At 42.6% G+C, this 12,625-nt stretch overlaps 1 protein-coding gene across 1 annotated transcript in view; it reads right to left on the bottom strand.

Annotated features, from left to right (window-relative positions):
- Positions 1 to 12,625, bottom strand: part of prepl (prolyl endopeptidase like) — an 83,177-nt gene that overhangs the window by 31,621 nt on the left and 38,931 nt on the right. Inside the window, exon 7 of the mRNA XM_041207221.1 lies at positions 2,227 to 2,415. Within this exon, the coding sequence (XP_041063155.1) occupies positions 2,227 to 2,415 (189 nt within the window). The remainder of the gene's footprint in view (positions 1 to 2,226; positions 2,416 to 12,625) is intronic.

Raw genomic sequence — 12,625 nt, 5'->3', positions numbered from 1 at the left:
CATAATAAGCTTCAGCATCCTTTGCAATAGTATGTTTGTAATACTAGGTAATTTCACAGTCTCACAAAAACTCTGTACACTACTCTTGCTCTCTATTCTAAATCCCTTGCACTTAATCTTAAAACTATGGCTCTTTGTTCTGCACTCCTCAACTACTGAAAGCAGTTTACTTTTATCTGTTCTGTTCAATCAATCCTTTCATAATTTTGAAAGTTTCTATTATATTGCCCTGTAATCTGCACTGACCTAATGAAAAAGCCCCAATTTTTCAAGCCTTCCTTCATATATTTTCTCATACCAGGTAGCATCCTAGTGAACACGCATTGCTTCCTCTCTAAAGACTCAAAATTCTTTCTTTTTCACAGAGGCTAATACTACAAATAATACCCTAGAGTCTTATATTATTTTTATTCAGGGTCATCATTACTCCTTGGCTTTTATATTCTATTCCTATGGAGATAAAACTGAGAGTTCCATTAGATTTCTTTATGGTCGCATTGATTTACAGTGCTGTCTCTAACATCAGTGAATCTGTACCCCCTGAATCCCTCTGCTCTTTCACACCACCAAGCCTACTTCCAAACAGAGTAAAATTATAGCCGTTATTTATTTTCTACACAAAATATTTCACTATGCCTACTGGCAGTGAAATTCGACATTCAGACTTCGATCAGACATTTTTTTCATTCATTCCCACCTCTTAACATATCCCTTTGTACCTTCTTTTGGTCTATTTGTCATAAATGTGTAATCCCGATAGTACAGATTTTAAGGAAAAGTTTTTTAAATGCACATTTCTGTTTTCAAACCTTTAAATTGAGTTTAAAAGCCTTTTTCAAAATGGAAGTATGGACAAACAACATGGCACCTTCTAGTGCTTATTTAAACCTTGCCAGAATGTATCTCTAGGGCTGGTTACAAAGAGGCATTAAAAATGAAGAGACCCCTCCAGGATGTCCACTGAATTCTAAAAGATGTGAAGAACCTTTTTACTTCTGAGAGAACAGGAGACAGGAAGGGACTTAAAAAGACTTTAACATAATTAACTTCTTTGCCTGGTGGAACAATACTTCATCGGAATTAACATAGCAGCCATTTTGTTTTGTTCGTGATAAAGTCTAGCTGAGAACAACCATTTTGTGTGCAGAACCCCAGAAAGAACTCTGAGAAACAACATCAGAAAAGGTTTTTGGCCAAGGGAGGACAAAGAGGAAGGTGTTGAGAGATTAACTGTTGTTCTGCTAAAAGAGTCCAGACAATTTAAAGTGCCGTAACCGCAGAACTAGTAGGGAACAAGAAATCTCTTCTCTCTCCCAAAAACCTGCGGACCTGCTGAGTCCACTTGAGAAAGACAAACACCGACCAGTTGACTGCAGAAGCCATCACATTTGCTAAACCGAACCTCACGTTTCAACCCCTTCACTTTGGAAAGAAAAAACTCAAGCAACGGGCCTGCAACAATATCTCACAGAGACTGATTTGAAAGCTCATCTTTAAGTATTTTTTTTTCCTTCATCTGCTTTTAATTTTTGAATCTGTATTTGAATTAATAACGTTAACACTTTTACCTAAGTAAATTTTAGCAATTGATTTTGTAATAAACTAACCTTTATCTTGTTTAAGGCTAAAGCTTGTCTGCTGGGTTATTTTCAAATTGAATCACTCATAAATTAAAAGGGAGCTCCATACACACGCACAAATTGTTAGCTCATGGATCACTTTGAGGAAACACTTTTTATGTGGTTGTGACACTATTATTTGTCATAGTAGCAATTGTCATGTGTGGTACTTTGTGCAAAGAGTCCAAAAACGCATAGGCAGAAAATAGATAAAGAGCAGGGACTGAAAAAACTCTTAACAAAAAAATAGAAGGATGCTTGTTTTCCTCTGTAAGTAATGACTCACAAAGAAATGTGCAGGAATGTAAGCTCTGAAACAAATGATGTGATCAGGTCAGTAACTTCTGGTTATTCAAAGACGAATTTCACCACAGGGAATCCCCCTCAGCAAGGAGAGGAAGCTGTCAAAACCAGAATAATTGATTAAAAAAAAACTGCTGACAAACACAACATGTTTCAGGATTTGTCATAACTACATATTTATTCAGACCTTGACAGCCACATTAAAGCCCTTGCAGTTCACCAACAAGTTCTCACTGTTGAAATAAAGTGTTGTGTGCAGCATGATGAAATAATGGTCCAAAAATACTAGGAATTCCCCACATACCTGGATGCACTTAACAGTTTTTGGTTCATTGAGAGAAAACACATGTAGATATAAGTGACCATAACACTTCAGTATCATTATGCAGTGATCCTTGAACAGCTCCATATCGATTAACTTGGTTCTTTCTTTTACTGCATAAACAGTCGGCCAGCTCTTCATTTCAAGGGAAGAAACTGGTGCCTTCATCAGCTAAAAAAGAAAAACATAGATTTCAGAGCTTTGTAAGAGTTCCCTTGACAATTGAAGTGTTTCTACTTGTTCAAGACTGGAAAAAAATGTTGGAAATTCAGGTGCATTTTATACTTTTTTTTGATAATTGAAGTCAATGGTCAGAAACAATCCGCAGTAAATGCTCAAATACCTGATATTTTCTCCCATTCATTGATGGAGTAGGGGAATAGGATGGGCTGGATTGTTCTACAGAGAGCTGGCATGGGCTTGATGAGCCAAATGGCCTCCTTCTGTGCAGTAAAGATTCTATGTTCCTCGATAGGAACACAAAATCAAAAAATAACTTCATTATTTTGTACAACCCAATTCAACATATAACAAGAAATTTGTTTTCTTTAGAGGTTTAATTTTGTTTGTCAATTTACTCCCCTGAAGGAGATTTACTTTCCTTCCTATTTTCCTTCTGTATTCCCACATGCAGGAAATTTTCAGCTGAACTAATCTACCTAACTGAGCAAGTAGGCGATTGTTAGCAAGGTTTTTGCCAGTGTCAGTGCTGTTTTGTAGTAAGGTGAAGGGAACTGCATGAGTGGCCCAGGGTGGTCTTCCTGCTTTGTAGGAAAGACTAAGAGGAAAAAAGTGGGGAGGACTGCTCCATAAGAAATTGGGAGGCAGTAGACAGGGCAGGGAGATAGTAGGATTTTAAAAGCAAGACAAGTTTCAAGGAACAAGTAAAGTCCTCAAGGGAGCAGATCTGGATCTGTGGATCCGACCCAAAATCATCCCCCTCCACCACCATGCTGCTGATCCTTTCTTTTGAATGTCAAACAATGCTGTGTCATTGCACCAACTCTTCTCCATTCTCCTCGCTGCAATACTGCACTTCACATCCAGCAAATTGTCCACAGGAGTGGAGATAATCTATAGAACAGACAGGAAACTGTTCAACCTACACTGTCTTTAATCCAAAGCCAAAACCACTCCAACCTCAGTCATAGTGCTTCAGTATGCAAATGACACTTGTGCCTGCAGTCACTCAGAAACTGAGCTCTTGGTTATTATTGACTCCTTCTCTGGTGCATATGAGAAAATGGACCTTTTACAAAACATCCAGAAAACTAAAGTCCTCTTCCAACCAGCTCCCACAGCACAACACCACCTCCCTTCAATTAAAATCAGCGACAAGATCCTGAAAAATGTGGACCATTTTTGAATTTTGGGTGCTCCTCTTGACGAAGGCAGATGTAGATGACGAATTCATCATCGCTTCCAATGTATCAGAACAGCTATCAGTCGACTGGGCAAAAGGGTATTTGAGGACCAGGATCTCAAACTTGAGACTAAGGTCATTGCTATTGGATAGCAGTGATCCCAACACTCATTTATGCTCCGGAGGCTTGGAAACTTACAGCAGGCACCTACTGGAGAAGTACTACCAGCAGTGCCTTCGCAAGATCCTCCAAATCCTGTGGCAAGAAAGGCAGTCCAATAGCAGTGTTCTCTCCCAAGCCAACTTGCCCAGCACTGAAGCGCCAATCATCAAGACCAGCTCTGCTGGGCAGGACAGGTAATCCATACCTGATACCAGACTCCAGAAGCAACTGCTCTACTCGGAACTCAGTCATGGCAGCAGGTGCCCAGGAGGACAATGGAAACACTTTAGGGATGTCCTCAAAGCATCACTGAAGAGGTCAAACATCCCTCAATGGGACTCATAGGCGTCTCTTGCTTGTGACAAACCCAAATGGAGAAGACACCGAACACATTGAGAGACTTCGTTGGGAATGTGCAGAGGCAAAGTCAAGGTGTCAGAGGGAGTGCACAAATTTCCAAATAGTCCGCCTACCCAACCCTCAAACACCATCTGCCCTGCATGTGACAGAGTCTGCAGATCATGCATTGGACTTACCTGCCATCTCAGAACCCCACTGAAACAGAGTGGAAGCAAGTTATCCTCGATCTCGAGGGACTGCCTAAGAAGAAGAAGATAGGCAACTTGCAACTCACTGCAGTGGAAAGTTCAGCTGAGAACACTATGCATTCCTTTTAGGAGTTACAACCATGCTGGTCACTTTAGTTATCTAATCACAATGGCCTGTTAGATTCATCATTGCTTGAACAGCATCCTATGGCCAACCTGTGCAAAGCTTGGACGCATTATCACTCATTATGATCGCTTGTAAAGAAACACAACCCAAAACTAACAAATTACTCACACAAGGCAAAAAGTAAATATTTTAATCATCTCTAAAAACAAATTGCATCCAATTCCAATGTGGCTCTATAGCTACTAGAAAATGCACCTGACCTATGATATCAGACATTTTTCCAATAAATCTGCAATATGAGTGCACTTGAGAGATTCTACATGACTGAATTAAGTTAAATGCAAAATGAATAAAACAAATATGAAATGCACCATCTTTCCAAACATACTTTAATAAAGTCACAGTGATGTACAATGAAAATTGATGGATGAATGATTATTAAGTTCACAGCAGAAAGGCAAATTCTGTATAGTAAATGTTAGTGTACACTCTGTTGAAGTCTGAACTGTGAAGAACAGCAGTCATGTAATTCCCCAAAGTCTGTGTACAGGCCATTTTCAGGTATTGATCAGTGCAATAGACATTTTGTGAGATGAGTTTAAATGGCTGCTCAGCTTCTGTCATTGATACAATGCTATACATGTATTTAGATAAAAATTAATGCCCAGAAACCGTCACTGTGAAGCATGTCAATACAATGTCTTGAATTCTATTTAAGTAGTGCACGTTGATGCTCCAATTGTATAAATCTGAATATCCATTACTTTTTGATTCTGATACATGCAAGCACTTGATGGGTTTAAATCTACACTTTTCATTTGTTTACTTATAAATAATCACTTTACATACCCTCAGTGATGAAGTATCAGGAACAACTATTGCCATCACTGGAATGAGTATTGCTTTTGATCTAACAATTTGTACTGCTGCTACCTATTGTTGTAACAATGGGACTGTTACAGTAGACCTCATACATGCTTTCTTTTAGGGTGAAGTCATACTTCATTTGGTGCGAGCTCAAAACTGTTGAGGTCTCAAACTTCCAGGCTTTAACACTTTAGTCAACTACCCAGAAAGTTTGGACATTTAGCAATCCGTGCCAGCATTCAGCAAGACTGGAACAACATTCAGGCTTAGACTGATAAGTGACATTTGTGTCACGCAAGTGTCAGGCAATGACTATCTCCAACAAGAGAGAATCTCACCAGCTCCTCCTGATATTCAACAGCATTACTAATGCTGAATTCCCCCACCATTAACATCCTGGAGAATTACCATTAACCAGAAACTTAACTGGATCAGCCATATTAATGCTGTGACTACAAGAGCAGGTCAGAGGCTGGTAATTCTGCAGTGAAAAACTCACCTGGTGACCTTTCAAAGCCTGTCCACTATCTACAAGGTGAAAGTCAGGAATGTGATGGAATACTCTCCACTTGCCTGGATAAGTGCAGTTCCAATATCACTCAAGAACCTTGACACCTTCCAAGACAAAGCAGCTCACTTGAATGGCATCCCATCTAGAACCTTAAACATTCACTCTCTCCACCACTTGTGCATAGTGGCAGCATTGTTTACCATCCACAAGATGCACTGCAGCAACTGGCCAACATTCCTTTGATAGCATCTTCCAAACACATGACCTCTCCCACATAAAAGGACAAGGGCAGCAGATGCACGGGAACACCACCACCTGTATGTTCCTCTCCAAGTCACTCAATCTTGGTTTGGAGGTATAATGCTATTCCTCCATTGTCACAGGCTCAAAATCCAGGAACCCCCTCCCTAATAGCATTGTTGGGTGTACCTACACTACATGCACTGCAGCAGTTCAAGAAGATGGCTCACCACCAACTTCTCAAGGGCAATTAGCGATGGGCAATAAATGCTGGCCTTTCCAGCGATACACAGATTTATGCATAAACCAAGTAAGCTACAGCTTAGGGCCTCACATTATGAGAAGCCTCAAAATGCGAAAAAAAGACTCAATTTCAAGTTTTACATAATCAGTTGAAAAATAAAGGAGATGGATGAAAAAAAAAAGGCTTTCTAAAATGGATATTTTGGATCTGATATGACAAAAAATATACTTATATGGCTGCGCAATTATTTATCATACTGAATTTATAAATTTGTGCAGAAATAACAATAATTCATACCCGTGATCCTGGAATGTGATGCCCTTTCCCCTGACCTCTGAGAGTCACATGATCCATTCAGACACTTCAATCACTAAGTAAAAGTGCCTTATATGGCTTTTTCAAGGCAATAATAAATATACAATTTTTATTTTAAAATATCTTCCTTTAAAAAAAATCTAAAAATGAATAAAGTATGAAAAACACACGTGATGCAATTGTAATCCATGATACAGTTGCCTTCAGAAAATTTTGCGCTGGGATCTCCCTTCTCTCCTTGACACCAGGTAAATATACATATATTGTTGGAATATACGTACTTTGTTTTTTACTTCTACTTTACTTGTTAACATAAAGGATTGAGTTCAAGGAATTTGTCTAAGGTTTAATTGTCTCATTTTTACAGAGAGGCCTGTTAAAAATGAAAACAACTTTTGAAAGTGGATGTCAGAAAAGAAACAATTACCGAAAATTGAGTTATTTCACTGTAAAAGAGGAGGAACCCCACACTCAAGAGTCAGCTGGGCCCACAACAACCACAAGCATCCACCTCATCTACTAAGATAGATGATACAGATGTGAATGTGACTAACTACACTGAGAATGTTACCTGGGACCTGTGGATCAGGAGGTACAGCCAGAAGGGATGCAGGGCCAGCAGGAAGTGCATGGCCAAAAGGGTCCGGAGAGAATGTCATTATCCAGCAGAGTCTACAGTCAGCGCTCCTGCTACCTGGACATGTCTGAGGTTCAGTGCTGAACAAGACTCCACCTCTCCAGGGAGACTCTCACCTCCATATGCCAGATGATTGGTCCAGATATCACCTCCAACTTTGCAGGTGGCCATTCTATGCCAGTGGCTTTTGAGGTTACACTGGCCGTGAACTTTAATGCCTCAGGTTCATTCCAGGAGTAAGTGGGAGATTTATGTGGTGTGTTGCAATAGGCTGCCCACAGCTGCATCCAACTGGTCAATGAAGCTCTGTTCCGAAGAACCAGCATCTTCTTTCACTTCCGGACTGATGAAGCCAGCCAAGCTGAGCGAGCCAAAGGCTTCACTGCAATTGCAAGATCTCCCTGTATCCAGTGAACCATCAACTCAATGCTACAATACTGGCATCCGCCCAGCTTTGTTGAAAATTGCCCAGGTATGTCCTGTACACAAAAAGCAGGACAAATCCAATCCAGCATGAAAGGGGGAAGGGACAAACACAAGGTCGAGAAGTCATGTGTGGTAAAGAAGCAAGATGCAGCTGTCAACAGAACCAGGCAGAGTGGGTGTCCTTGATCAGTCACAAAATATGCTTTGTTCAGTGTGAAACTGTGTAAATAGGGGAAGGGCAAGCTGTTAATCTGTTGAAAAAAAACATGTCTCACTGTAATAGGGCAGTATACCTTTTGTGTAAAAAGTTGATTGGTGAATTTCAATGTAATCATGACTTGTGTTAGACTTAATTAAATTAAGCTGAATCTCCAGAAATGTACAAGAACCCTGACACACAGTTACTGGGTGGAACTCGTGCGTGATCTAAGGAGGATACATATAGGCCCCCTTCCATGAATAAAAGAACTTCAGCCTTGTCTGATAATTGAACACGAGGATGGTGACTGAACTCCTGCTTCATGGCCAATTACCATCCTATCAGACTACTCTTGATCATCAGTAAAGTGACGGAAGGAGTCAACAACATTGCTATCAAGTGGCACTTGCTTAGCAATAACCTGCTCACTGACGCCCAGTTTGAGTTCTGTCAGGCTCACTCAGCTCCTGACCTCATCAAAGCCTTGGTTCAAACATGGATAAAAGAGCTGAACTCTAGAGGTAAGTTGAGAGTGACTGCCCTTGACATCCAGGCCACATTTGAACTAGTGTGGCATCAAGGAGTCCTAGCAAAACTGGAGTCAATGGGAATCAGGAGGGAAACTTTCCATTGCTTGGAGTTATACCTAGCACAAAGGAAAATGGCTGTGGTTGTTCGAAGTTAGTTATCTCAGCTCCAGGCCATCACTGCAGGAGTTCCTCAGGGTAGTGTCCTCGGCCCAACCATCTTCAGCTGCTTCATCAATGACCTTTCTTTCATCAGAAGGTCAGAAGTGAGGGTGTTCGCTGATGATTGCATGATGTTCAGCATCACTCGTGACTCCTCAGATACTGAAGCAAACAATATCCAGGCTTGGGCTGACAAGTGGCAAGTAACATTCGTGCCACACAAATGTCAGGCAATAACCATCTCCAGCAAGAGAGAATCTAACCATCATCTCTTGACGTTCAATGGCCGTACTATCACTGAATCCCCAACTATCAACATCCTGGGGGTTACCATTGACCAGAAACTGAACTGGACTAGCCATATAAATACTGTGGTTACAAGAGCAGGTCAGAGGCTAGGAATCCTGCGATGTGTAACTCATCTTCTGACTCCCCAAAGCCTGTCCACCATCTACAAGGCACAAGTCAGGAGCGTGATGGAATACTCCCCACTTGCTTGGAGGAGCGCAGCTTCCACAACACTTAAGAAGCTTGACACTGTCCAGGACAAAGCAGCCTGCTTTTTTGGCACCACATCCACAAACATTTACTCCCTCCACCACCAAAGCACAGTGGCAGTAGTGTGTACCATCTACAAGATGCACTGCAGAAATTCACCAAGGCACCTTAGACAGAACCTTCCAAACCCATGACCACTACCATCTAGAAGGACAAGGGCAGCAGATAGATGGGTACAGCACTACCTGGAAGTGCCCCTCCAAGTTACTCACCATCCTGACTTGGAAATATATTGCCGTTCCTTCACGGTCACTGGGTCAAAATCCTGGAGCTCCCTTCCTAACGGCACGGTGGATGCACCTACACCAAATGGCCTGCAGCAGTTCAAGAATGCAGCTCACCACCACTTTCTCAAAGGCAACTAGGGATGGGCAATAAATGCTAGCCCAGCCATTGAAGCCCACATCCCATGAGTGAATTTAAAAAAAATGCGCCCATAAAGGCACCAGCGGGGGAGCCGGGTGCCTTGGCCCTTAACTGCAGATTGTGTGTGACCACAACAGTTAGATTTTGTAGGTTTGTGCCAGGTTTCCTGGAACCTGTCATGATGCTTACATCCTCCATCACGCATAGGTGCCAGGGCTTTTCGTTGCTCCAGCTAGTTTGGATCGTTGGCTCCTGGAGGACAAAGGCTATCTGCTGAAAAGGTGGCTCATGACCCCATTGAGACACCCAGGGACAGAAGCCAAGGAGAGCTATAATCGCAGTCATGCCTCTACAAGGGCAGTAATCAAGAGGACCATAGGCCTGCACAAGATGAGGTTCCACTTCTGGACCGCTCAGGGGGACATACGAATATACAAACTAGGAGGAGTAGGCCACTCAGCCCCTTGAGCCTGCTCTGTCATTCAATAAGATCATGGCTGATCTGAATGTAACCTCAACCCCACATTCCTGCCTACACTGATAGCCTTTCATCAGAAACCCTCCGACAGCCAGAGCCCTGCGGACTATTTGCCTCTGCCAGATCCTCAGGCAATTGTAACGTGCCTTCACCACTGTGCAGTACTATCTGATCCAAGACACTTATGCCCACCGACATGCTTGTATCTGTGCTGGTGCCTGGTGCATAGGGAGGATGTGACTTGGGTGCATTAGGCATCTGCTCTTCCTCGGAGATCAAGGGAGGGTCCTTGGGGTCTCAGTGGCAGCATGAGGATGGGGCATCTGAGGGAGGAAGAGAGAATAAATACAGTGGATGCTGGAAATCTGAAAAAAACCCAGAAAATGTTGGAAAAACTCAACAGGTCTGACAACTCTGAAGAAGGGTCATACAGACTCGAAATGTTTACTCTGTTTCTTTCTCCATAGGTGATGTCAGACCTGCTGAAGTTTTCCAGCATTATCTGCTTTTGTTATTGAGAAAGAGAGAATGTCAGTCATGAACATGAGTATGAAATCACAGAGCATGCGCTCTATTTGCTTCTCACAATAGACATAAGCCTCAGAGAGGAATTGATGAGCAATGGGGACAACTGGTTTTCACATCTCAGCCTAACAGCCACTGCCCTACATCTCTTGTACCCGCCACAGTCTCTCCACTGCTGTCTGGGCTCTTGCCCTCTTTCGAGACCTCTGCCTTTCCGTGACCAGTGGACCTGGCTCCATGCTCACATGCCAGCTCCAGAGCTTCCTCCTCTGCCAGAGTTAAAATGAGGAGATTTGGCACTCCACCACCCATTCGCCCTCGCTCCTGCGCGATGCGACTGCTCTTCTCCTGTAAAGACAAAAGTGCTTTCATGACTTCCCCCTCTGCATGCCAGAACATACAGCCTCCCCCAGCAAAGAGACAGGCTCAGGTGCCTATCACATTGCTCCACCTCACCCTTACATACATGCCAGTCATCTGGTCTAATTGTTTAGTCTTTCAAGGCACAGAAATATTTGCCAGTTTACACTTTGCATTTCAAACCCGTGAGCACCAACACGTCCTGCCACCCACAAACACATCAATCCGCAGTTCCAAATAGAGTCAGTACCCACCCTGGCAGAACGCAGAAGGTCACTGAACCTTTCTTGGCATTGGATCCATGTCTGGTGAACAATATCATGCCCACTCACCTGGGTTGCCACCTCCCTCCAGGCGTTCTTGGTTAGGTGAGGTGGCCTCCTCCTACCGGCTTGTGGCAGCAAATCTTGCTGCCGGGCACTCGCTGCCTCCAGAAGAACCCACAGGTAATCATCTAGAAACTCGGGGGGTGGTGGTGTGGCAGTCTGGCTACAGGCATTTCCATCCCACCTGGCATAGACTACAGGCCATAATGCTGACACCAGAATGCCTTTGTGATGCAGTGAAACCCACAGAATGTCACTGCAGGTCCCTGAGGCTCCTGAATGCCTAGTGTCAGCCTTCAGGGAGCTCCTTAGCAACTTTTAAACGCCCTGCCCACGCTCTCACTGCTCCCAGTGCTCGCCCTCTTCCCAATTCCATCAGCAACGCTGAGCATATCTCCAGGTGAGTTTCACACTAGCCGGCAGCTACTTAACCAGCGTGAAATCAAGGTTGGGAGATGATCGCGGGTCAAATTTCACATCCGCTTCCAGGCCTACAGATCAATCTCCTGTGCCACGCTAAAAATTCAGGCCATTTTTCAAGGGGTCTAGTTCATTCAATGGAAGTTACTGGTGAAAGATACACTTGACAGTGGCTAGTATACTCTCCAACAACTGGTTGCGTTTACTGTTTTGTCTGCAAACTCTTCTCAAAGTCATCCATAGCACTGGCTAGTGATGGGTTCAGTGACTGGGGAAACCTTGATGAAATTCAAAATCATGAGAGCTCTGAAGATCATAGAACAGCTTTGCTTACATATCTGACGAGGCAAGGTGGGTTAACCTTGGATTCACACCTGAAGGAACAGATAAAAAAGGAGCAAGAGTACTGGAGGCATGTACTTGAATGTGTTATTGCAGTTGTGCACACCTTAGCAGAACATGGACTAGCTATTAGAGGAAGCAATGAAAATTTGGCTTGCCACATAACAGGGAACTTTCTTGGCTTGATAGAACCCATTACTAAGTTTGATCCATTTTTTGTCAGCCACATAAAACATTGTGGAAGCAGTGGATCTGGAAGTCTTCATACTTATCTAAAACAATATGTGAACTTATGCAACTTGTGACTGAAAAAGTAAGATAATCTATTTTGGATGACTTGAGGAAAGCAGGATACTTCAGTTTGTCTGTTCATTCTACACCAGATCGTTCACATGTTGACTTATTGTAAGAAATGTGCCACCCAATAATAGTTTTCCCATTGAGTGCTTTCTAACTTTCCTTGAATTAGAAAATCAAATTGGTGAAAATATGGCCAATAGGGTGCTGGATTATCTAGGCAATGACTGCAAAGTTGACTTCAGTAAGTGCAGAGGATAATCATATGACAATGCAGCTAACATGGCAGGAAGGAATAATAGTATGCAGCAAAAACTTATAGAGAAAAATAAGTATGCTATATATATATTCCATGTGCTGGACATTCACTGAATCTTGTT

Source organism: Carcharodon carcharias, chromosome 2 (genome assembly GCF_017639515.1).
Source record: "Carcharodon carcharias isolate sCarCar2 chromosome 2, sCarCar2.pri, whole genome shotgun sequence".
NCBI classification, from domain to species: Eukaryota; Metazoa; Chordata; class Chondrichthyes; order Lamniformes; family Lamnidae; genus Carcharodon; species Carcharodon carcharias.
This window is presented reverse-complemented; position numbering and strand designations above follow the sequence as displayed.